The sequence below is a fragment of the Notechis scutatus genome, chromosome 2, assembly GCF_049901735.1.
Source record: "Notechis scutatus isolate UNSWTSFEM ecotype Mainland chromosome 2, rNotScu1.2, whole genome shotgun sequence".
NCBI classification, from domain to species: Eukaryota; Metazoa; Chordata; class Lepidosauria; order Squamata; family Elapidae; genus Notechis; species Notechis scutatus.
The window spans coordinates 132,789,544-132,816,527 of NC_142010.1; the positions used below are offsets into that span (position 1 = coordinate 132,789,544).

Below are 26,984 nucleotides of genomic sequence, written 5' to 3' on the forward strand. Positions count from 1 at the left end.
GAACAAGGCCTCTTATGAAAAATACAGCAACAGGAACTCGAATTATAGGTGGACATGATGCTATGCTAGGAGCATGGCCTTGGCAAGTTAGTCTTCAAGTTTATGCAATTGGTCTAGGATATGTCCATATATGTGGTGGATCTTTAATTAATAAAATCATAGTGTTGACAGCAGCACACTGCATTAAAATGTCAGAGTATGTATCTTTCCATTCTAATACTTTTTCTTCAATTTGGGTGTGATTTAATGATTTGATTAGTTTTGATATAGAAACTGAATAAAATTTAAACTTTTATATCACTTTTACAATCTGCAGCGCTTCAGCATCGCTAATATACATACATACACACATACACACACACACACACACACACACCCCTACATCTTTTTTCATAAATTACCTTTATATTTAATCTTTACTTCTGTTTTCTAACCATTTATATCATGTGTCCCAGACCAAATAATATTCTGTTTCCCCTCTTTTAATTCTAATGTCAGCCTGTCCATCTCCACACAATCCAACACCTTTTTTATCATCATTCTCTCAGAGGGCGTGCTGTCCTGTTTCCAGTTTTGCGCCTATGCAATTCTGGCTGCAGTCATTATGTACAATATAATACATTGAATTTTCTTGTTATGGTTTCCTCTTATTATCCCTATTAGAAATAGTTCGGGTTTTATCTCAGTTCGTTGACTCATGATTTCCTCTAGCCAGTTTCTTATTTTGGTCCAGTACTTCCTAGCTTCCGGACAAGACCACCACATATGAAAAAAATGTACCTTGGTTGTCTTTGCATTTCCAACATTCTGCAGATCTATTTGGAAACATTTTTGCCATAGATTGGAAAATACTTTCATTGGCTATAAATAATGCTGAGTATATGCTACCATCAGAGAGACATATGTAGATTTCCTATAAGCATCTGAGCAGTAGTTACTATGGGAAGCAGGATACTTAATTGAGTGAAGTGATAGTATAGAAAAAGAATATTTTTTATTGGTGTTTCTGTCATTTTCTGCAGTGATCCTTGTTTTAGCCACATAATTCAATTTTAATCTGTACTGAGTGATTTATTGTTCACGCTGAATGGAATAAAAAAAACCAATGTCCATGTCATAGAAGTTATAAAATAGCAATGTATAATAAGAACAATAATCCCTATAGAAGTTTTGTTCTGTCATAGGAACCCAGCCATTTGGAGGGCTGTAATTGGCTTGCATAATCTTAATGAAGATAACTCTCATACAATAAAACGTCGGATTAAAGCTATCAATATACATCCTAATTATATGGCAAACACACATGACAATGATATTGCATTGATAATATTAGTCAGATCTATCAAATTCAATGACTATGTTCACCCGATCTGCTTACCTGCCACAAATCTTTTGAAAAATCAACAGTATCCCTGTTACATATCTGGATGGGGTAAAACAAAAGAAAAAGGTACTTTTCTATTATTTATGTGATGTTTATATAAAGACAATGTACAAACATCAGATTAAAAATTACTGTGCAACAAAAACCATCAGTTAAAACTAATAATATATAATAAAAGTAAACATGTCCCACTGTATTCATAATAGTTTTTTTATTCTCTTTTAAAGTGTTAAGAATATTAAGTTTCTAGCAAATGTTTTTGCTGTTACTATATACTATTCATGGCATTTCACATGTTTGTAAGAAAACTAGGCTTGATTTATATTTCAGAGAATGCTGAAAATCTTGGATAATGAAATTAGGTTTTTACAAATATAGGGCACAAAAGGGCTATTTTCATTTTGCCACTGGGCCTCTATCTAAAAGGTCTCCAATCTGGATTTATATGCAAGCCACTAAACATGTAGAAGCAACTTTTGTTGTCTATCCAATTTTTCATCCTCCCTTTCCCCAAATGTTGAACAAGATAATTTGCAGTAAAAGGAAAGGGCAGTTGCTGCTAGATGAGGTCACTTGCCTGTTAAGAATACATTCAGTTCTGCTCCTGACCTTACTAATAAGATATGAGCAACCTGAGCAGATGTATGATCCACAAAACATTTGCTTTTTTAATCTTACAAACGAAAAAAGACTGCCTATTTAGAATGTTGATGAATCTGGCTACTTCTATCTTTCAGCATTTGAAACTAAAAAACAACCATCAAAAGATTGCAGTAGTGTTTAGCCTGCTAAAGATTAAATGTAAGATTCGCTACCCAAGCAAAGTACCTTCAGCACCAAGAATAGCACACATTTCTGTTAAAATGATAGGCAAATATAGTATGGTGTAGCTAAATTAATGATTCTAAACATTTTGTTTCATTACACCCTTTCCCCTTAGTTTTCCATTCATACCCTCTCCCCATCCATCAGGCATCCATCCATTCTGCAACAAATAAACATGTTTGATCATAATTACTTTTGTTAACTCTCTCAACCCAACTTAATTTTTCTCGGTATAATTTGTCTGGCTTTTGTAGAGTTTATTGGACCCATATACTGAAAGCTGTTTGGTCCTCAACTTTGAGAGGGCAAATAACACTGAAACTAATTTATGATAAAAAATCTAGCAGCTATCATCACCACACATATAAAACTGCCTCTGAAATTTCAGAAATATTTTAGTAAAAAACCCACCAAAATAGAGGAAGTAGGAGTTTCACTAATTTAGCAGACACCAGCATTTTTTAAACTTTATTTTTTTTAAATTTTAAACTTTAAGGGGCAATTGGTTCGAAGGAATACAGGTATACAATCTTAGTTTGATTTCAAAGTTTTGGATACAGCTATTACAGTATTCAAGATCTTGGTTCTTTTTTTTTGCATCAGAAGAAAAAATTACCTTGAGAAATCCTTAAAATTAAAGTGATATCTTCCTCATCAGGATTAGAATTTTACATGAAATAAATCTCACTATAATTTAAGCTTCATTGCATATAATTAATAGCTAGTTAATATTTAATTGTCTTAATTATCTTACTGATCCACTCTTTAGATAACTCTGTCTACTACTTCAGGATTGAAGCAGATATTAAAATTACTTGCCAAGCCCAATTAAAATTTAGATACTTTTTTGTATATATCACTGTGTTGGATATGTTCACTGCTTTGATTTTTTTGTAAAAGTAAAGGCAGGAGTCAAATAAATGAATAAACATACTTAATGTCATAATAACTACAAGAATAAAATAAATCTTTTAAAAATCTAGCCTAAAGCACTGGGGTGTAATTTGACCCTGATTTTACTGATTCTTATTTCGTCTTTTTGAACTCAACCACGTTGACTATACAAGTAAGATTGAGCACAAAATTGAATTAATAAAAATAAATCCTACACCATTACAAACTAATGACAAAAGGACAACAAAGCCTTTAAGATGTAATAATTCATGAGAATAGAAATAAAAGTACCAAAAATCTTAACAACCCTTGTTCTATACAATCTTGGGTTCTATGTGGGATGCCAAACAAAATTAAACCCAACTCCAAAATATTAGAATTAATCTTGAAGATTATTTTGACCAGCAGTATACTTTCTAGAGTGTTAAATATAATGTAAGCTTGGTAAAGAAAGACTTAGTTGTCTTAAATAGTGACCGATTTGTTTCACAATGTCATGATATGTTATATTTTTTTACAGGTGAAAACAACTTAATATTACAAGAAGCTCAAGTAGATATTATTCCACAGAAAATGTGCAATAAACTCAGCTGGTATGGTGGAACAATTACATTGAATATGATCTGTGCTGGCTTTCTAGCTGGAGGTGTTGATAGCTGCCAGGTAAAAGAAGATAATTTTAGGTTAGATTATGTTGGCAAAGCTTGCTGTGCTGGTGCTTGGATAATATAGCCTGTTATTTCCTTACTGCATATTTCCTTACTATCTAGGCTCCTGATTTGAAGCAGATTTTCTGACATTTTATCAAAGAGAAGAGAAACAGATCTTGCCCTCATGCTACCAATCTAAAAAATATACAAATGAAGGGAAGATGAGGCAGATCATTTATTCAAAGTAGAAATAATATGCTAGTGTTCATACTAGGAAGACCAGACTTGTTTTTGGAGTTCTTCCTTGAATAGTCGTTTGTGATATTTATTCCTTTGGCTAAAGGAGGGGGCCAAAATTAATTTCGTTGATGAATGGGATCAAAATAAGCTGACCTTCTGTTTTCCAGTTCCAGGACAGAACCACTGAGTTCTTTATGCGATAAAGTGGCCAAGCAAGTTTCCAGCTTTTATTCTTTTCCTATCTCTCCAACCAAAATGAAGACTTATGACCAAAATTACCTAGATGTATGTCAGAGTAGCAACAGAAGAAAAATGTTATCATTTCAAGCACAAAAGTTATTATTGGAAATTATACATTTCCAAGTGATATCTCGATTAACTGATCCATTGGGATAGCTCCATCTTATATCAGTAGACATAGCCAAATGTCTGTTATTTCCAAGGAAAGTGGTATCCTTATTACTTAGACTTCATCTGTCTACTAACAGCACAGAATCTTAAGGTTTGGACTAGATGACCAACAAGGTCCCTTCCAACTCTGTTAATCTGTATCTGTCTTTTTTGGATTAGTTTGGAGACTAGGTAGATTGGTGTTTCTTAAACTTTTTGCTCTCAGGACATCTTCTCACTTTTCATTAATTCTTTCATTTTGGTACCTTCAAATCCCTTTTTGATCCTGACAACTACCTAGACAACTATTTCCTTGGTTTTTTTCAGAAGTGGTTTACCATTGTCTGCTTCCTAAGGCTGAGAGAGTGACTGGCTCAAAGGTACCCATCTGGCTTTGTGCCTAAAGGAGATATAGAACTCAGTCTTGCAGTTTCTAGCTTGTTGCCTTAAACACTACACCTAACTGGGTTTCTTTAAAAATTATGGAGAACTCCAAAAGAGCTATTGTTTGTACAGTTTTATTTATTGATATTTGTGATATTGATAAAATTGACACTTTTGTAGAACATATATTGCATCATGTAAAAATAGCTATATTAAACCATTAAATATTCCCATAAATACTAACACTCCCAACTAAATTCATAGAATCAAAAATAACTTAGATTGGGCAACATGTTGGAAGATTTGATGACTATTAAGAAGAAATAAAAAGAGAAATGTGGTTTTATTACCAAAGAATTGATAGAAAAAAGGTTTGGCCAGAAAAAATATTGGGGCCAATGTTTTCCAAATTGGCAAAGGACTCTGTCTTCTCAACCCATGAAAATTACAGAAACCATAGAGTTCTTTTAGATGATTGCCCATTTTATAGACAGTCACTTCAGCAGTTTAGAATTAACCTCTAGTTCTATGAAATCTGAGCAGAAACTTGGTTGTTCTCCCAGGCCTTAGGATGGGATGGTTATGGGATCCCTCTAGGACTAGGTCAATTTCATTGTATTTAGTCTTCCTGTTGCCTTTCCCCCTTTGTATCTGTGTGTTGTTTTCTTTTTAATTTAAGCCATATAAATCATTAAGGAATCAATCTGTTTCAAAATGGAGTTAAACAAATAAAATAGTGTCATCTTCATATTGGATATTTTTAGTGTTTCTGCCTTTTGTTTTCATTTCAACTGTCATCTTTCAATCTAGCCATTCTTAAAATATATTCATTTGATATGTTCAACAGATATGGGAACAAACACGTCCTTGCATCACTCAATTCTGAATCACTCATTCTCTAAATTTGTTTCTTACAGTAGCTTCTTATCACTGTAAAACTTCCTGAGAAAACATAACCAGATGTTCTCTGTTGTGGTGGAGATGGCATCCAGGATTGGGTTGTCAGTTGCTGCTAGCTGATTGGACTGAGTCTGTCCAATCCACACTGTTACCGTGATAAGTTTGGGAGGGCTTGTGGCGGTTTCAAACGGCCACCTCAGAAGCCTTTAAATTACCGTGGCAGCGTTTTTAAAGGGAATGTGAAACCAGCTGTCTTTCTAGATTGCAATTTCACAGGTTTCCGATCTTGCCCTGGTTTAACTGTTCTAGTGGGCATTTTGTGTCCTCATATCCATAGGCAGCAAGCCCCTAAGGCAGTTAGGTTACCTGTTATTATAGAAAATGGTGGACTCAACAGAAAATGCCGGCCGTGCGAACGGGAGAGCAGAGGAAATGGCTTGCAGGTTATTACGCTCTCTCAGCCCTACAATGCAAAATGCTTCAACATCATGTGAAGCCCCCAAGCCAAAAGACAAAGCTGCAGGGGCACAAAAGAACTCCAAGGCAACAGAGCGGGATGAGTGTCGCAGGGACGGGATTAAACAGGCTGTGGGCTAAGGACAACAAGAAGCAGCCCAAAAAAGCCCAGAAGAGTGCCTAACAGCACGATGACAGATTCCCGCCAAAATGAGGAGTGGCCGTTGGAGAGAAGAGCCAGGTCTCTTCAGTCTGACAGGAGGCAATTGCAAGAAACAGCCACTGGGGGAGCTGAAGAGCAGTGTCTTTTGCAAGATCCTTTTGACATTTCTGAAGGAAGGAATTTTTTCTTCGTCTGCCCAGCAACTGAGCAATTGACAGCACCTGACCATAGAGACTCAGAGTGGCCCCAGAGGCTACTTGCACACCCACTGCTGCGGGGCTCCATCCAGCCTGAAATACAAATCAACATGCAGGCTGTGTTAGCTGAGGCAGCGTATTAGCTGCCTTAAAGCAAACCTGTTGATCACCTTCTGTGGCTTCATGTTCCTCCTCAAAACATAGCATGAGACAAAGGTCCCATTTTGAGGATAATCTATCTATGTATTCAGAGGCTGATTCTTATGCTCCTTCTCAGCATGGCCACTCTACCCATCTGACATGGGGGAATCAGACAGAGATTTTTCTGATGATGAAGGCCTGGATTCTGAACAGCCTATAATTTCAGGGTTTTTCCAACCTGCCCTGTTTAAATCGCTCCTCTTCAACGCAAAAAATGCCACAGGGCAAAGTAGGGCTCTGGCTCTACCAGAGCCAGCAGATACATCTGAAGACTCCAATGACCCACTCTTGAGAAGACCATAACTCCTGATGTTATCCCCTCACCAAGGATATTTACTACTGTGATCCAAAGGCAATAGTCTTCTGGGTCAGGACCAAGCCCATCTTAACTTGATAAGAAGTTGTTCAGTGTGGGAGCGGATTTTTCCAGAGCATTGGAAATGCCCACAGTAGATGCCCCTGTAGTTGCCCTGTAGTCTAATTCTTAGATACCTGTGAGCCTGAAGACTCATTGAGAGCAGAAGAGAAGTGGGCAGAACAAACACTGCAAAAGACCCATCAATCAGGAGCCTGGGCAGTGAAGGCCTCCACTGCATCATCATTTTTCAACAGAGCATTTCTTATCTGGCTGTGTGAACTGTAGGACAGAATTCCAGCTAGCGATGTGAGATCTTATCAACACATCAATAAACTCTTGACAACTGTTGAGTTCTCTGCTGATGCCACAGGTTCGCTTCAAAGGGGATAGGATCGTCTGGCTTTTCGCCTTCTGCTCTAGCTCAGGCAATGGCAGGCAGACATGAGGCATAAGTGGAGGTTGGCCTCTGCCCCCTTCTAGGGGCATAAATTATTTGGAGAAGCCCTGGACAAGGTTCTGGTGGACTCCAAAGACAAGGGGAAGATTTTACCTTCCAGGTCAAGAAGGGGTGAATTCCGCTCGATGCCTTATTTTCATTGTCCCTCCTTCAGGGTGATGGAAGCTGGAGTGGGGTTTGCTAGATCCCAGAGACCTTTCATCCCCAGACAGGAACAACAGCAGGACCGGACAGGTAGAAACTACCAGTTCCAGAACAAGCAGCCCTTTTAAGGGGGAGGGGGTCATCCCTTCCGACACCCTAGAAAAATCTTCTGTCACCCCTCCCATTGGGGGATGTCTGGCTTTGTTTGCCAGGCGTTGGGAGGAAGTAACCACAGATTCCTGGGTCCTGGAGACGATCTGATTGGGCCTTTCTTAGAATTCCTTTCCATACCCCTGAGGTTTTTCATTTGTTGCCCTGTTTCTAGGAACAGGGAGAAAAGGGTTCTCATGGAAACAGGTATCCAGCACCTGCTGGAAATCTATGCTATCCAGCCGGTGCCTGAGGACCAACAGGGGATGGGGTTTTATTCCATCCTGCTTGTCATACCAAAGGCCTCAAGGGGATGAAGGGCAATTCTAGATCTGAAGCGTCTAAACCGCCGACTAAGATACCAGTGGTTCAAGATGCATTCTCCCCAGTCTATTCTGGATGGAATTAGGGAAAGGGACTTCCTCACCTCTATAGATTTAACAGAAGCCTATCTTCATGTCCCTATATTACCTGCCCATAGGCAATTCCTCAGATTCTTCTATAATGGCAGACATTTTCAGTACAGGGCTTTGCCCCCTTTGGTCTTTCGTCCAGAACATTCACGAAATTGTTAGCAGCTCACCTTTAGGGCTATCCCAGTCAGAGCCCAGTGATATCTGGATGACATCCTTGTCCAAACCTCTTCTGCATCACAAGCTCCAGGTGCTCCAGGAGCAGGGTTTTTTCTGTCAACAAGTCCAAAAGCCATTTCAATCCCACCAACAGCTTACTCCATCTGGGAGCCATAATAGATATCATGGCATGCAAGGTTTTCTTGTCCCAGGAGCGTCAGGAGACTATAAGGGAATTAATTATTCTAGTGAAATCTAAGCACAGAGTCCCCCTGGCTATGCTTTCAAGGCTCCTAGACAAGATGATTTCATGTATTAATATAGTGCCCTGGGCATACTTGCATACCAGGGCTCTTCAATGGTTTCTTATACCTTATCAAAGGGCAGGCAGGAGTTGTTCTCATTCCCAAGTCAGGAAATCTCGGGAAGTTATCAAGTCCTTTAGGTGGTGGTTATCAAAGGCACTTTCCTTAGGAAACTGATTCAAGGAACCTAACTGAATGGTTCTGACCATTGATGCTAGTCTTTACGGCTGGGGAGCCCATCTCTAATCCAGGATGATCCAGGGACAGTGGTCCCATGCCAATCTGGACCATAACATCAATTGGTTAGAACTCAAGGCAGTCCATTTGGTCCTGAGAAAATTCCAAAACATAGTAGCAAACAGGGACATCCTGGTCTTAACTGACAATGTGACCACTAAGGCACATGTAAATCGCCAAGGAGGAACATTCTAGACCCCTGATGCTAGAGGCAGAAAAACTGCCTCTGGGCAGAAAAACATGTCTTGCTCAGAGCTGAACATATTGCAGGAGTATCCAATGTTGAAGCAGACTGGCTCAGCAGAGCCACTATAGACCACGCAGAGTGGTGTTTGCACCTCGCTTTATTTCAGGAGCTGTTGGAGTGCTTCAGATGATCAGCTGTAGACCTCTAGGTTTCTCAGGACAGCGCACAACTCCCAAGATTCTTCTCCAGGTTTGCGATTCCGGGGACAGAGGGGACGGATGCCTTACACAGCCCTTGGCCTCAGGGACTCCTCTTTGCCTTTCCTCCACTGCCCCTGATCCCAAGGGTGATACAGAAACTATTGGGGGAAAAGGTGGAGCTCATACTTGTTGCCCCTCATTGGCCCAGATGGTCATGGTTTGCCAACATGGTACGCCTACCAACCACGGCCCGGTGGTTGAGGACCCCTGCTATAGAGGCCTTGGTCGCACAGGTTCTGGACTTTCTTCAAGAAGGACTTGACAAAGGCCTGTCACCCAACACGTTACGATGGCAGGTGGTGGCCTTCTGTACTTTCTTTGGGGGGCTCAGAATCCCTATCCACAGACATCCTTCAATTCACAGATTTCTTAAAAGGAGCTACAAATCTGCAGCCTCCGGTGGTTCATTGATACCCCACATGGGACCTCTAAAGTACTGCATTCGCTGACTGAAGCTCCATTTGAACACTGAGGTCTACTGTGCAATTTTTATCTTGCAAGGTGGTCTTCCTGGTAGCCATCACCTCGGCCAGATGGATTTCGGACTTGGCTACCTTATCTGTTAGGAAGGACCTCTGTATTTTTCACCCCAACCAAGTTGTTTTGAGATTGGACCCTTTGTTCATGCCAAAGGTGAACTCATGGTTCCATAGGGCCCAGGAACTTATATTACCTGATTTCTGATCTTAACCTGTCCATACATTAGAAAAGAGATGGCATACTCTGGACGTTCAGAGGACCCTTCGTATATACGTTAAACAAACTTCTTCCTTCAGGAAGTCTGAACCCCTCTTTATATCATTTCAACCTTCTACCATGCATTGCAAGGTCACTCCAACGACTGTGGGTAGATGGATCAGAATGTGCCTCTCCAAAGCCGACCAATCCTAGGGATAACAGTCCATTCAACAAGAAGTGCAACCACATCAGCGGCGTGGGTCACTCAGGCCTCTAGAAGAGGTTTGCAGGGAGGCAACTTGGATTTCGCCTTCTCCGTTCATCAAACACTATAAGCTGGATTCCTTTGCATCTTCAGAGGCAGCCTTTGGATGGAGAGTTCTTCAAAAGGTCCACCCTTAATAAGGGGTTCAGACCAAACTAGGCCCGCCTGTAGGACAGCCAGCTTTGGTATGTCCCAATACTGGATACTATCTACCACAATGGAGAAGGGTCATTGGTTCTTACCTGAGATGACCTTTTTGGGTGAAGATAGCATCCAGCCCCACCCTGATGGAGGTCCATTCCGAATCCAGTGGAGCACGACAGCAACAAGAAAACATGTTAGTCTGTCATTATTCCTTCGCTAATTTCTGGGGACCCTTAGTAACGGGAGTGTCCTCACAGATCTGATAGACTCAGTCCAATCAACTAGCAGCAACTGAGAACCCAATCCTGGATACTATCTCTACCCAAAGGGAAAGGTCGTCTCAGGTAAGATCCAACGACACTTCTGGGACTGAATTTATCTTAGTAGATTCCCCACACTAGTTTAATCAATAGTTATTAACTTTTGTGTAGTCAATGAACAAAGTTAATCTCCTGCTTATACTTTCTTGCTCTCTTATTATCCTTCTGATACCTGTCTGGATTCACTTTCTCTCCTTCTTCTGAAACCTGTTCATTTGAGTTGCGTACCGGTCTGAGTCCTGTTGCTGCCTAGATGCTTCAGCCATATTGCCTCCCCTATAGTCCATCAGAGCAAGAAGGCAGTTACCTGTCATGTGATATGGCTATTAAATTGTTATGCGGAATATTCAAGGACTTTAATGTCTAAGGTTACTAAAACCAAGGAGATTAGGATGAAGGGAAAGAAGATTAAAAGAAGAAGGTAAAAATATCTTAGTGCTGATTGGCAGAGCTTGAGGGTGTTTCTGGAATTTGAGTCTCTTGTTCAAAAAGCAAATGATTAGGATTCTTCTTGTACATCAGCTGTACTTTTTCCTAAATTGGAAGGTCCTCACAGTCATTTGTAGAATATGTGGTATCAGATTTGACAAGTAAAACTAAAACGAGTTTGACAAGTAAAACTAAACATATATATGTATGTATGTATGTATGTATATATGTATGTATGTATGTGTTATATTACTCTGAGAAGCACAAAGCTGAAGACACAAGCCTGAAGATGACGAATGAGATTTCATCGAAACATCGCCAAGATACTTCCAATTTTACACGGGAGAAAACCTGAATAACCAAAGATCCGTGTGTGTATGTGTATATATACATATACACACATATATTATAATTTAAGATAATTTATGATCTGTGATGTCACAGTAGTTAGAATGCAGTATTTCAGACTAATTCTGCCACAGGAGTTTGATACTGACAGCTCAGATTTAACAGATAATCAGAGTTGGAAGGGACCTTGTAGGTCATCTAGTCCAACCCCCCGCCCAAGCGGGAGACCCTACACCATTTCTGACAAATGGCAGTCCAATCTCTTCTTGAAAATCTCAAGTGATGGCACTCCCACAACTTCCGAGGGCAAGCTGTTCTATGGGTTGATTGTTCTCACTGTCAGAAAGTTTCTCCTTATTTCCGGGTTAAATCTCTCTTTGTTCAGTTTCCATCCATTATTCCTAGTCTGGCCTACAGGCACTTTAGAAAATAGCTTGACCCCTTCCTCCCTGTGGCAGCCCCTCAAATATTGGAAGACCGCTATCATGTCTCCCCCGGTCCTTCTCTTTACTAGACTAGCCAAGCCCAGTTCCTACAACTGTTTGTTGTATGTTTTAGCCTCCAGTCCCCTAATCATCCTGGTTGCTCTTCTCTGTACTATTTCTAGAGTCTCAACATCTTTTTTGTAATGTGGTGACCAAAACTGGATGCAGTACTCTAGGTGTAGTCTTACTAAGGCTTTATAGAGTGGTATAAGTACTTTCCTTGATCTTGACTGTATCCCTCTGTTAATACAACTTAGGATTGCATTAGCTTTTCTGGCTGCTGCTACATACTGCTGGCCCATATTTAGCTGGTTGTCCACTAAGACTCCAAGATCCCTCTCACAGTTACTGCTATTGAGCCTGGTTTCACCTAGTCTATATGTGTACTTTTGGGTTTTCTTGCCTAAGTGTAGGACTTTACTTTTCTCTAGATTGAATTTCATTTTGTTAGATATGGCCCAGTGTTCTAGTCTGTCAAGATCCATCTGGATCTTGAGCCTATCTTCTTGAGTGTTAGCTATTCCTGCCAGCTTAGTATCATCTGCAAATTTGGTAAGTTCCCCTTCTATTCCCTCATCTAAGTCGTTAATGAAGATATTGAAGAGTACTGGGCCTAAGATGAAACCTTGTGGCACCCCACTGCTTACTTCCCTCCATGTAGACTTAGACCCATTAAGGACTACTCGTTGAGTACGGTTTGCCAGCCAGTTGTGAGTCCATCTAGTGGTCGTGCTATTTATTCCACTTTTTTCTAGCTTACTAAGAAGCAGGTTATGGTCTACTTTGTCAAATGCCTTGCTGAAATCTAAATATATTATGTCCACAGTATTTTGTTGGTCTACTAATTTAGTCACTGTGTTGAAGAATGAAATAAGATTGGTTTGGCATGAACTGTTTTTAACAAACCCGTGCTGACTGATAGTTATTACTTTACTTGTTTCTAGATGTTGGCAGATCTGGTTTTTTATGATCTTTTCCAGTATCTTCCCGGGTATTGATGTTAGGCTGATTGGTCTATAGTTTCCTGGGTCTGTTTTTTTTTCTCTTTTTTTGAAGATGGGAAACACATCAGCTCTTTTCCAGTCCTCTAGTAGTTCCCCGGTGCTCCAGGATTTTTGAAAGATATGGTGCAGTGGTTCTGAGATGACCTCTGCCAGCTCCTTTAAAACTCTGGGATGTAATCCATCAGGCCCCAGTGATTTGTGTTCATCAAGATCAGACAGGTGTTCTCTTACTATTTTTTTTGCTTATTTTAACTTTTATTTCTGGTCTGTCTTTTACATTTATGTTTTTGGTGAGTTGAGCTATAGTTTCTTTTTGCGTGAAGACAGATGCAAAGAATGAGTTAAGCAGGTCTGCTTTCTCTCTGTTGCCTGTTACTTCCTTGCCATCTTCTCTCTTTAGTGGACTGACTGTTTCCTTGATTTTTTTCTTGTTATTTATATGTTGGAAGAAACTTTTTTTATTATCTTTGACTTTTGTTGCAAGTCTTTGTTCGTTCTGAGCCTTTGCTATCCTGACTTCGTCTTTGCAGATTCTGGCTATCTGCTGATATTCTGCCTTAGTTGTATGTCCTTCTTTCCATTTTTTGTACTTGTCCTTTTTTTCTTTCAATTTGCCCAAGAGATCTTTGTGTAGCCATGCTGGTTTCTTCTTGGATTTCTTGTTTTTCTTTCTCAGTGGTATTGTGCTGGTCTGGGCTTCTATGATCATACTTTTTAGAGTTTCCCAAGATTCTTGAGTTGTTTTCCCCTTTAGGATTTTCATCCATGGAATCTTTCCCAAGTTCTCTCTGAGTTTATTGAAATCAGCTCTTTTAAAATCCAAGACTCTGGTGTCATTATGTTCTGTTGCTTGTGTTTGTGTTATGTTGAATTCTAGTATGACATGGTCACTCTCACCCAAGTTTCCTGTAGTTTCAACTTCCTCTATCACTTCTCTGTTTGTAAGAATTAAGTCCAGTATGGCTGTCCCTCTAGTTTCACCCTCTACCTTTTGGACAACAAAGTTGTCAGCTAGGTTGGTTAGGAACTTATTTGATTTCTCACTTGGTGCAGAATTAGTTTTCCAATTGATATCAGGATAATTGAAGTCTCCCATTACTATTGTTGTGTGTTTCCTGCATATGTTTGTTAGTTGGCTGGCAAAAAGGACATCTATATTTTCTGCTTGATTGGGTGGCCTATAATATACACCTATGGTCATGTCATTCTTTTTTCTTTTATATTGACCCATATGCATTCTAGGAGGTTTTCATCTTTGGTTTCATGCATTTCTGTAGCAATATAGTGGTCCTTGACATACAGTGCAACTGCACCTCCTCTTTTATGGGGTCTGGGTTTTGTTTTTTTTTGAATAGTTTGTATCCTTCTACCAGTATGTTCCAGTCATGGGTTTCATCCCACCAAGTTTCTCTTATTCCAACTATATCATATTTACCTTCATGTATTCGTAGTTCCAGTTCACCCTGCTTGTTCCCCAGACTTTGTGCATTTGTATATAGGCACTTGAGATCTTTATGTCTGACACTGTGTTTACTGTCTCCATAATCTGTGTTGTGCCTGCCTGCCCCTACTTTCTTGCCACCTGTTTGATTAGTGCACATGGTATGGCACTCGCTATTAAATGCTTGGTTTTGGTTGGCATCAAGCTTGATAATCTTACCTGCACAAACATCTATTTTGCATGCACTGGTATCCTTATTAGTTTTAGGTTGCTGGGGACAGAAATGTTCTGAATCCATTAATTCTCTGTTCCTGCTGTTCAGTTTAAATGTTTATCCAGGAAATCTGTGAATTTAATGCCAAGTAACTCAGTCCCTTTCTTTGATGGATGCAAACCATCTCTTTTGTACAGTTTTTCATTGGACCAGCTGCAGACATCATGACTAATAAAACCAAAGTGTTCATTTTACACCACTCCTTTAGCCACATATTAAACTCTGCTACACACTGCCCTTTCCCTTTTTGTTCCTTTTATACTGGTAGAACCTCTGAAAAGTACCAAGATGTATATATAATAGCATCAACATCACAGCCCTTGCTGGCATTCTTGACTATCTTAAGAATACGCTTCTTGTCTCTGCTGGCAGTAGCATCTGGTAGACACCTGACCTCTTTCAAAACTTCAGTATCCTTTCCTAAATTTACATCCCTTACAACTGAGTCCCCAACCAGAAGGTGGCTTCTCTTTTTGGATGCCTTGCTCTTCTTGTGTGACTTGCGTAATACCTGATTCACACTTTCTCCTTTCCAAAGTAAGTTCTTCTAGGACCATGATCCCCGGCTTACTTGAGTTATCATTATCACAACTGCCTTGACCTGTCACTTTAGTGTCCCTATTAAGGTCAGCAAGGGCATTGTATCTGTTATGCTGGGACACAGCAAAAGTTTTGTGTTTATGGTCCACAGCTCTCACCCTTCCAGATCCCACGGTTGTCCATACTGCCCTTTTCCTGTAGGATCTTTGTGGTAGTCGGGGCTGGTAGCATGGCAGCTCAGTAGATTGCTGGTTTGGGCACCTAATTTCTGATTGGAGAGCACAGATTAGAGATTCTAGATAGGTAATCTGTCCATGTAGACTGGCAATTTTTTTACAAAGAGGGTAGTATCCAAGTTTGAAAAGAGTACTGCGAAAGACAGCTGTAAAACAAGTCAGCTCGAGGTTGACTGAGCCTTCTGAGGTTGGTAAAATGAGGATCTAGGTTTTTTGAGGCAATATGCCGACAGAGACATCACCCTGCCAACAAAAGTGCATATAGTCAAGGCTATGGTTTTCCCAGTTGCAATGTATGGCTGTGAAAGTTGAACCATAAAAAAGACTGAGCACCAAAGAATTGGAGAAGACTCTTGCAAGTCCCTTGGACTGCAAGGCGATCAAACTGGGCAGTCCTAGAAGAGATCAATCCTGATTGCTCTTTAGAAGGCCAGATCCTGAAGATGAAACTCAAATACTTTGGACACCTAATGAGAAGGAAGGACTCACTGGAGAAGAGCCTAATGCTGGGAAAGATTGAGGGAAGAAGGGGACCACAGAGAATGAGATGGCTGGATGGAGTCACTGAAGCAGTTGGTGTGAATTTAAATGGACTCCAGAAGATGGTAGAGGACAGGAAGGCCTGGAGAGCGTTGTCCATGGGGTCGTGATGGGTCGGACATGACTTTGCAATTAACAACAACAAATGCTAACATTATAAACACCCCCCCCCCAAAAAAAAAATGCTGTAAAGGACTTTATACTGTATAACTCTTAAGTGTTATTTCTATAAATTGCATTATTATAATAGCTAGGAAGTCTGTGAATGCCCCTTTTGTTCTAACAAACTATACAGAGGGGTTAGATTTTTCTCTTGCTGCTCCAGTACTGCAATAAGCAATCTGTGATTAAACTGAATTGACTGGTAGTCTGGTTTGAACAAATTGTAAAGGAAATTTATGAGAAAAACAGTCACCACTCACTCCATATGTTACAAAGTGCTCTACATGGAGCTGATTTTGAAAATTACTTGGAAGTTACAACTGATCCAGAATGTGGTGCCATCAGCAGTCTGGGTGGACCTTGCTATGCCTTTGAAAAACTTTTAATTGCAAGCTATGCTGGTTGCCAGTTTCCTTCAGGTAGAATTCAAGGTGCTAGTAATCATCTATAAAGTTCAGATTTTTCTTGTGACTACTTCTTTATGGTCCTGGAACTTCCACCATTTGATCCTCTTGGGGTCTGTAGTGCTGTTCATTCTCTTGTGGCCTTTTATTTTTAGATCTGTAACAAGTAATTTGTGTGGGGGGCAAGAACATCAGAGGGGATAACCTTGGTGTTGCATACCAATGTAGGCAATCTCCTGTCTTTTCCTTATTCAGAGAAGTTTATTTATTTATTTATTTATTTGATTTGTCAATTGCTTACAAGATAATAGGTATGAGTACATACATAGTTATGAATACATGAAATGGGTACATATAAGAAAAATAAAAGAAACAATAGGACAGGGACGGTAGGCACGTTGGTGCGCTTATGCACGCCCCCTACAGAACTCTTAGGAAAGGGGTGAGGTCAATAGTAGACAGTCTAAGGTTAAAGTTTTTGGGGTTTCGGGAAGAAACTACAGAGTCAGGTAGAGTATTCCAGACATTGACCACTCTATTGCTGAAGTCGTATTTCCTGCAATCAAGTTTGGTGCGGTTAACCTTGAGTTTGTATCTATTGTGTGGTCTTGTGTTGTTATGGTTGAAGCTGAAGTATTCATTGACAGGTAGGACATTGCAATGTATGATTTTATATACCATACTTAGATCCAACCGAAGACGGCGTAATTCAAGGTTTTCTAGGTCTACAATTTCAATTGTAAAAAGCGCGGGTGGAATTGGTGTATAGAAGGGTTTCCTTTTCTTTAATGTGATAATTGGTGCATTCAGTCTTTATCTGGTGGCATAAATTTTTGTATCGGCTTTTGAAATTGGCAACGTGACCAGATTTGTTTTTCCGCCAGAGTGATCTCTTTTTGGATTGAAGTTTCCTTATTGTTATGGGTTATCTGTTTTTTTGTTGTTTTGGGAGTTGTTGGTACATATAGTTTGATGACTCTTGACTTCAAGTAAAAACATGTTGTAATGGTCTTCAGCAGTGTTGCATCCAGTGAATAGAGATTGCCAATCAAGGGATGAGAGATCGTTGTCTATAAGATCATAGTTGCCTTTTTTGAAGTTATAATTGGGGATTACGTCATTATGATGATTTTTGTGTGGCCTGTGTTGAGACAAAAGTCAATCATATTGTGGTCACTGCTGGAAAAGGGTTCTTTAGTTTGTATTCCGTAAATTAAATTCAAACTATTGCAGAAGATGAGATCAAGGCAGTTGTTTAATCTAGTGTTGTTGGTTACTAGTTGTTCCAGTCCCAGCTTTGTAACAGCATTGTAGAAGGCTGCGTGTATGTGTTCAGTTGTACATTCATTTAGGGTCCAGTCAATATGAGGTAGATTGAAGTCACCAAGAAAGATAAAAGCGTGTGGGCAGGATGCTGCCCATGTTAGTAGTGTATATAGCTTGTTTACATGTTCGATGTCATAATCAGGTGCTCTGTAACATAGTAAGAATCAAAATGTGATATTTAAGGATAGTTCACAGATGATGGTCTCAGGAAGAGCAAGCTCCTGGGTAACTTGGATGTTTTTTAGAGGTAAGGACTTTTTATAGAAGATAGCAACACCACCTCCTACGAATTTCACGATCTGATCGGTAAACATGATAGTCTCTTACTGTGGTAATGGAGTCAGGGAGAGATGCGTTGAGCCATGTTTCACAGACAAATATGATGTCGAATTTAGCCATATTTAGTAAGAGGAGAAATTCAGGTATTTTATTCGCAAGGCTTCTTGCATTGAGTAGCTTGCATTTAAGGCCAGCAGTAGTTGGATTTGAGGTAGTTAGGGGCGTGCGTGCCTAGTCTTGGGTGATGGTGGATTGGTTGAGGTAGGGTTGTGGTTGAAGGTTAAAGCTGAGTTGTGGGTTGTGTGACTTACTTTTGATAGTCAGCATGGTAGTCAATGTACAGGTCCTTCTCTCCATTGTCTAGACGTTTTTTGAGTTCAGTGCAGAGTACACAGGAGCGGGCACGTTGCTGTATGGTTAGGTCAGGGCAACAATGGAGGTTCATATGGTTGGTGTTGGTTTTGGCGAGTGAAATTATAGTGTAAATGAATTTACGTTTGCTTGATTCATTTTTGCAAATGACCCTGCAGAAGCGTGGGGCCACAGAGCCGTCTCTGTTTTTGAGCTCTCGGCCAATGCAGGAAATGTCAAGTATTTCGTCAGGGGAGATGGTTGATGCTTGATAATCACTGATGATGTTTTGGACAGTTGTGATGTCATCATTATCATTGATGTCCTCTAGACCAAATAAGATGGCGTTTGGACGTTTCCGTTCACGCTCAACAGCTTCTCTGATGAGGATTGGGATATCATTATTTGTCTGGCTTACGTTTTTTTGTGGATTGGGTTGTGGTTGTTGGGTAGAGATGTGGTTTGTAGCTATTGGATGTTCAGGTTTTTGCGTTGTGTCTTTTTTTTCAAGGTTGGATAATCTTTCTTTTAAGGCATCCAGGGATGCTACTATGGTGTTGAGGGATGTTATTCGCTCTTCAATGGTATCAACTCTTTCCAACTGATCCAGTTTGGGTTTGCATGATTTGTGGAGATATGGAAACTCATTGGATGATTCTAGGTATTGAATCATTTGCTCGGGTAATCCCAAGCAGTCATGATGAGCGTATTTGTTACATAGAGAACATTTGATGGAGTTTTCATTATCCTTTAGAGTTTTGTAGCATTTAAGGCATGTGCAGGAGTATTGTGGTTCATTGGTGGGGATTACTTTCTCTTTAGGTTGTGGTTTGGCATTGGATTTTTTTCTTGGCATGGTAGATTTGTTAAGATGGTATGTTGATTAAATTAATTAATGGAACAATTTTGGGTAATCAATATAGCCAATATCACACCAATCAATCAATTGCAGTAATCTCTCTAGTCAAATAATTTTCCTAAGCAACAATCAGCCTAATCAATTAATTACACTAATCATTAATCACACTGTTCAATTAAATTCACTAAATCACTGATTTTACTAATCAATTAAATTACATGAATCTTGATCTTTTAAACTAATCAGTAATCACACTATTTGCACTAAACACTCTAATCACACTAATCAATTAAAACAATAAATCAATTAAACCATTAATGAAATATTTTATAGAAATTGATTATCTAATCATTGATATAGGTGATGAGGTAGAAAAGTTGTAAGTTTTGAGGTAATGAATTAATCAGTGTTTGATTAAAGTAATGAGGTAGTATTGAGAGTCTGCAAGGAAAGGGTTAATTGTTTTACTAGCAGCTGTGATTTACTGGGTGGGAGGAATTTATTGCTCTGATTGCTGCTGCTATTACTCTGTAAACAATAGGCTGTAACAAGATGTTCAAAGCAGGCTGGATTTTTGAAAGAGAGCAAAACTCGCTGAATTAAAACACTTTAACTACAATCAATATGTCTCTGAATAAGATTGTTTTCCAATAGTTTCCTAAAGTTCTTCAAGTTGAGAAGTAGTAAAAATACAGTCCAGAAATTTGGGTTAACCAATCCAATCTGTCCAATCCAATCTACTTCTAGTTGCAATATCTTTTTTTTTTTTTAACTAAATCTGACAGACACTCCAGATCGTTAATCACAGCTATTTTCCTCCTTTGAGTCCCACTTTTCAAGGAAAATTCCACTGCAGAAATTGGAGTGATTCTTACCAAGACTAAGCATGCTGATACAAGATCTTTCATTTCTTTTTCACTTCTGTCTCAGCTGCCTTCCTGGCTTCGATTTAGCCATGCTGGCAGTTCTCTTTTTAGTTCGGATGGAGGGGTTTTCTTCGGGTCAGTTGAGGAGACTCTCCTCTCCTCGCAACCACCGAAGCATTCCTCTACCTTTACTACCCGTCCAGGGTGACTTTCGGCTCCTAAGAGCCTCAGGGCTTTCTCCTCCCTCCTTGTATCTCCCTGCCAGCTGTCCGATGTGGCTCCGGGGAAACTGTGTGGGGGATATTAATGGAAACACGTTGTCTGGCGTGGAAGATACTTCTATCAGCTGTGTGAGGGATTTAAATGAAGGTGTGTTGTTTGCACTCCGCTGGCTCCAAGTGATCCAGTTCAAGAGCTCCACCAGTGTGGTTAATAGGGCTCGATGGAAAGAGCTTCACTTCTCTGGGGAAGGAGAGGATGGCTCCGGATCAGTTAGCAGGAGCTCCGCCAGCATTATTAGGGCTCCACGGCTTCAGAATCTAGCATTTTGGGGCTTGATTTTTGGGCTCTGATTTACTCACGGTTACTGGTGCAGGCGGCAGCTTTAAAAGTGATTTCTGGTGCAGGTGGTGGCTTTATAGGGAGATAGTACTCCAGGAGCGAGAGCCTCACCTTCCTAGTTGGGCGCCGCCATTTTTTGGGAGCCAAAAGTTCTAGGAATCCAATCTACTCATTGGTTCCTCACTGGTTTGGCTTTTGCAGACCTATCTCCAGTTTTCTAGTTTATCTTGGGAGGTTCAGATGTAGAGTCTGCATTGTATTGGCAACTAATAAAGCATTCACTTTCAAATATGTGCTAATCTATCTCATACATTATTGTGTTTACAGAATAAAAATACAGAAATGGATTGCTATTGCCTTGCTCTAGGGTAGATATTAAAAGTTCTTTAAAGGGATAGCTACCCTCACACCTGCAAAATCCTATTTTAACTCATACCCACTGAAACTTGCTCTTTATTTTCCCACTCTCTTTTCTACCTTATTAGCATGGGTAAGTCTTGTTAGGAATGATAGTCACCTAACAGTTGGGTTGGAAATATATAAACCAGGATAGTAATTTAATACTATATCTTTAAGTGAGTGCTGTAATTATCATTGGCTGAGGTTCCTCCAACGGCTATAAAATGGAGCCAGAAACCTGGTTTCTTTCTCCTTGCATTTCCTGTTTTGTCGTATTGCCTGATCGTCGTTCTACTTTGGATTGCTGTGAGTCTTGCAACTGTTAGCAAACTCTGTTTACTGAACTCTGTTTATGATACTTGACTTCGTTTTGGATTATCCCTGGACTGATACTGCTTTAACTGTGTATGATTTGGACTGTTTGTTTGACTTTGTTTACCCGTTTACTGGAAGTAAAACCTACATTTTACTATTCAGTGTATCTGTATACTGGTTGTGTGTTATTCAACATCACTCTCACTACGTTTCCCTGAGTGCACTCATTCTCCTAACAGGGAATACGTCAACAAGTCTCCCATTAACTTGTATTCCCAGGATCAGTGGAGTACTATGCTATACCCATGTAAAGATGGGAATTCTCTGGGTGGGAATTCTGATTAGACATAAAACCACATAAATGTTTTTCTGGAGATGCAGTATTCAGCAAAGACATGCTACAGACAAAGCCTTTTTTAACATAATAATTCAGGAATTATATTGCAGTCATGATTATTTTTTCTACATACTGTTTTTACAGTACAGAATTGAAGAATGAGAATAATCATCCCCTCAGGGAAAATGTAAAAGACAATTAGCTCAGTCAACTGATTTGCAAAAAAAATGAAGGCAGTGAGAAGCCGTTTTTATATATTATGCTAAGAAAATACATGGATGTGTCCATGTGAGTCATCAGGGATGGATGAATTAAAAATGAATTAATATAAGAAGAGGGCTGTCCTGAAAGATTAGTAAAATCAAAATACTACCTGTATTCAGAACCCCTGAAAAATCCTGAATTTTCTGAGTCTATTGTTAGTTTTATTTTTTCATCATTATCAATTATTGAAAAATGAAATTGACTTAATACCTTAACATAATTTGCTTACCTGCCAGGTTATAATTTACTTTTGCAAGATCAAATAAACCCCAACTTTGCAGGATGTGAAACAATAGTTATGCTTTGATTTAATTTATTCCTGAACAATTGGTTTTACAGAATACAACAAGCTTTATAAGAAAATTAGAATTTATTTTGTTTCCATTCTGTGTATTTGGACAATTGATCTGTCTCCAAAATAGACAATTTGAAAATAAAGGGTAAAGTGATTTGTCTTCATTAGCTACATATAAAATGCTTTCTTATGATAGCTAAAACTGGATGTTAGATTATGTACTCTTAGATACATAGTTTGATTTTTGGTCAAGCCTACTAAGCAAGAAATGATTTTCCAAGAAATGATATATAATTGGCCTACTTCATGTATTACCAAACTACACTGCTCAAAAAAATAAAGGGAATACAAAAATAAGACATCCTAGATCTGAATGAATGAAATATTCTTATTAAATACATTGTTCATTACATAGTTGAATGTGCCGACAACAAAATCACACAAAAATTATCAATGAAAATCAAATTTAGCAACCCATGGAGGTCTGGATTTGGAGTTACACTCAAAATTAAAGTGGAAAAAAATACTACAGGCTGATCCAACTTTGATGTAATGTCCTTAAAACAAGTCAAAATGTGGCTCAGTAATGTGTGTGGCCTCCACGTGCCTGTATGACTCCCTACAATCCCTGGGCATGCTCCTGATGAGGTGGCAGATGGTTTCCTGAGGGATCTCCTCCCACACCTGCACTAAAGCATCCCCCAACTCCTGGACAGTCTGTGGTGCAACGTGGCGTTGGTGGATGGAGCGAGACATGATGTCCCAGATGTGCTCAATTGGATTCAGGTCTGGGGAACAGGCAGGCCAGTCCATAGCATCAATGCCTTCGTCTTGCAGGAACTGCTGACACACTCCAGCCACGTGTGGTCTAGCATTGTCTTGCATTAGGAGGAACCCAGGGTCAACCGCACCAGCATATGGTCTCACAAGGGGTCTGAGGATCTCATCTCGGTACCTAATGGCAGTCAGGCTACCTCTGGCGAGCACATGGAGGGCTGTGCGGCCCCCTAAAGAAATGCTACCACACACCATTACTGACCCACTGCCAAACTGGTCATGCTGGAGGATGTTGCAGGCAGCAGAACGTTCTCCACGGCATCTCCAGACCCTGTCACGTCTGTCACATGTGCTCAGTGTGAACCTGCTTTCATCTGTGAAGAGCACAGGGCGCCAGTGGCGAATTTGCCAATCTTGGTGTTCTCTGGCAAATGCCAAATGTCCTGCACGGTGTTGGGCTGTAAGCACAACCACCATCTGTGGATGTCGGGCCCTCATACCACCCTCATGGAGTCTGTTTCTGACCATTTGAGCAGCCACATGCACATTTGTAGCCTGCTGGAGATCATTTTGCAGGACTCTGGCAGTGCTCCTCCTATCCCTCCTTGCATAAAGGCGGAGGTAGCGGTCCTGATGCTGGGTTGTTGCCCTCCTATGGCCTCCTCCACGTCTCCTGATGTACTGGCCTGTCTCCTGGTAGCGCCTCCATGCTCTGGACGCTATGCTGACAGATACAGCAAAACTTCTTGCCACAGCTCGCATTGATGTGCCATCCTGGATGAGCTGCACTACCTGAGCCACTTGTGTGGGTTGTAGACTCTGTCTCATGCTACCACTAGAGCAGGGGTGTCAAATTCGAGGCCCGGGGGCCAGATCCAGCTCGCAGGGTGCTTCGATCTGGCCCATGGGTTTGCCTTGGAAACAGCAAAGGACCAGCCCGAGATGCCTCTGCCAGTGAAAATAGATTCCTGAGCTGTGTTTTTGCTGGCAGAGGGTAGCAGGAAGCCACCGCAGCCGAAAATGGTGCTCGGGAGCCCATTTTCGGTGGCAGTCTCGGCCCACCACAGGTACCCCCAACACGAGTGATATTGAGCTGGCCACACACCCCCGAAGACAAACACAACCTTGTTGTGGCCCTCAATGAAATCGAGTTTGACACCCCTGCACTAGAGTGACAGCACCGCCAGCATTCAAAAGTGACCAAACCATCAGCCAGAAAACAGGAACTGAGAAGTGGTCTGTGGTCACCACCTGCAGAACCATTCCTTTATTGGGGATGTCTTGCTAACTGCCTATGCTTTCCACCTGTTGTCTATTCCATTTGCACAACAGCATGTGAAATTGATTGTCAATCAGTGTTGCTACCCAAGTAGACAGTTTGATTTCACAGAAGTGTGATTGACTTGGAGTTACATTGTGTTGTTTAAATGTTCCCTTTATTTTTTTGAGCAGTGTAGATTAAGATTGTTCAGATTTTCCAGATTTATTTTTCCTAGAAAACAGTATTTTCTTTTGACAATTGATAATCTGTTGCTTCCTACAAATAAAATATATATATTAAAACACATTATGTGCTTTTCCTGTTCCAGGGAGACAGTGGTGGTCCTCTGACATGCTACCTTCCAACCACTACAAAGTTTTATTTGATAGGAATTACCAGCTTTGGCTATGGTTGTGGTCGTCCAAGATATCCAGGAGTTTATGTTAGGACAATTAATTATCTAAATTGGATAAACAAGTATTTAAAGAGTAAAATTATAACACTGGAACTTCATTGCCTCTTGATGTTTTTAATTGTGTGGTGGACAGTCTTCCATATTCTGTAAAATGGCAGTTTCCTTCTACTGTATGCAGTAACTTTGTATTGCTTTTTAAATGTTTTTGGTTTGTGGGAACAGTATCATTATCAACATTTGATTTTTAAAAATGCCCATACAATTTAATTCTATTTACATTCAAATAATGATCTATAAGTTTAATGATAACAATACCTTTCCAAACACATTAAATAAGAAAATTAAACCAGTTTTTAAATAAATAAATAAATAATAAACAGAGCATTCGTATACATGATTAGAGAATTTCACACAAATCTACCTATATTCATATTTTTCACTTTGAAGGATAAATTACAGTTTTTAAAAGATACTAGATAAGAGTATTTTCAAATAAAATATTTTGAAGTTATTTGGATAATCCATTGTATTTCTTATACTCTAGAGTATTTCTTTGGAAAAAATCATGAAGATGTAAAACTTAATATTTTTAGACATGAATTTTCCACAAATACATAATTTTAGCGTTGGATCTGAAATATGAAAAAGTGTGTTCAATAACAACTGTTGTGTCTGTTTATTCTGCAAGGTAAATTTTCTATATTTCCTTCTAGCAACTGTATAAATATGATTCAAATATATGCAATAAAATATAAATGTTCTATATACAAAGACCTCCTCTTTGAGGCAGATGGGTGGTTTAAAAATTTGAAATATACATAATATGTACAAATTGATAAATGGGTTCAACCTAAAGCCTTAAATAAACATGGTCTTCTTTAGCACAACAATTTATTTTTTTTGTAAATATGCAAAATAATAAAAAACAAATTTGCTGATATGTGGAATCATCAACAATTCTCCAAATAATTGAAATGGTACTTGGAAGTCACATACTAGAGAAATTATCATGGGAGACAAGAAGACAGCTTTCTTAAATGTATTCCAAGTATGTTGATGCAGGGTTGTGATCTTAAGCTGATATAACACTTGATACTTTCAATCCAATATGGGATTTTGTTCTCAAGATCACATATAGAAGAAGCATGAATGTATAGGCTAAACAAATGAGTAAAAGGGGTAAACCAGAGGTGGTATTCAGCTGGTTCTGACAAGTTCTGGAGAACCGGTAGCAGAAATTTTGAGTAGTTCAGAGAACCGGCAAATACCACTTTTGACTGGAGATTTTACAGTATCCTTCCACTGCCATGCTCACCAAGCCACGCCCACAGAACCAGTAGTAAAAAAACTTGAATCCCACCACTGGGATAAACTAGAGTGAAAAACTAATAATTCAAAGTGACAGAATGAAAATATTTCAGTCACACTTCTCTATCATGTTTTAAGGCACATTTTTGACTTTGTCAATATATTGCATGTTATGTGCCTTCTAGCTGGTGGGATATGGGTAAAAGGTTTTGGACCTCTACTAACTTACAAAGAATAATATGAGCATGCTTGGGGTAAAATTGGAGTGGCCATAGGCCCAAGCATTCTTTTCCTGTTAATATTAACGAAACCTAGTAAAACAATCATTTACCTAACTCTTGTAGGTAATCCAAAAAGATATTATAATTGAAAGTAGCTATGGTTAAGAGCAAGTTTCTGTTCATTTTGTTATATGAATTAAACCTATCAAGAGAAACAAGTTGAATGCAGTAGAATGAGGCATTTCAGAAGTGTGTGGTAAAATAGGAATGAATTGATCAACCTTGAAGTAAATGAAAGGCCTTGAAAAGCCAAGTGACAGTAGCTTGGCTTAATGAATGTATTTCCCCAGTCTTTTCCCCAAATGCACTTCAATACAGCACAAATATGCCGTGCTTTGCTTCAAGTGCCTTGAATATTGCGTAATTTTGTGCATAAAAGGTAAAGGTATCTGATTCTAGGAGGCAGTGCTCATCTCAGTTTCCTAGCCAAGGAAGTCAGTGTTGTACCATTGTTACCTTCCCAGTG

General features: G+C 39.6%; 1 protein-coding gene across 1 annotated transcript; it reads left to right on the forward strand.

The window, feature by feature from the left end:
- TMPRSS12 (transmembrane serine protease 12) lies at positions 1-25,245 on the forward strand. The gene is made up of 4 exons (XM_087956237.1): positions 1-196; positions 1,185-1,450; positions 3,624-3,766; positions 24,843-25,245. The coding sequence occupies exons 1-4, from the start codon at positions 15-17 to the stop codon at positions 25,077-25,079; spliced, it is 828 nt and encodes a 275-aa protein (XP_087812363.1). The 5' UTR covers positions 1-14; the 3' UTR covers positions 25,080-25,245.
- Positions 25,246-26,984: the final 1,739 nt, after the last annotated feature.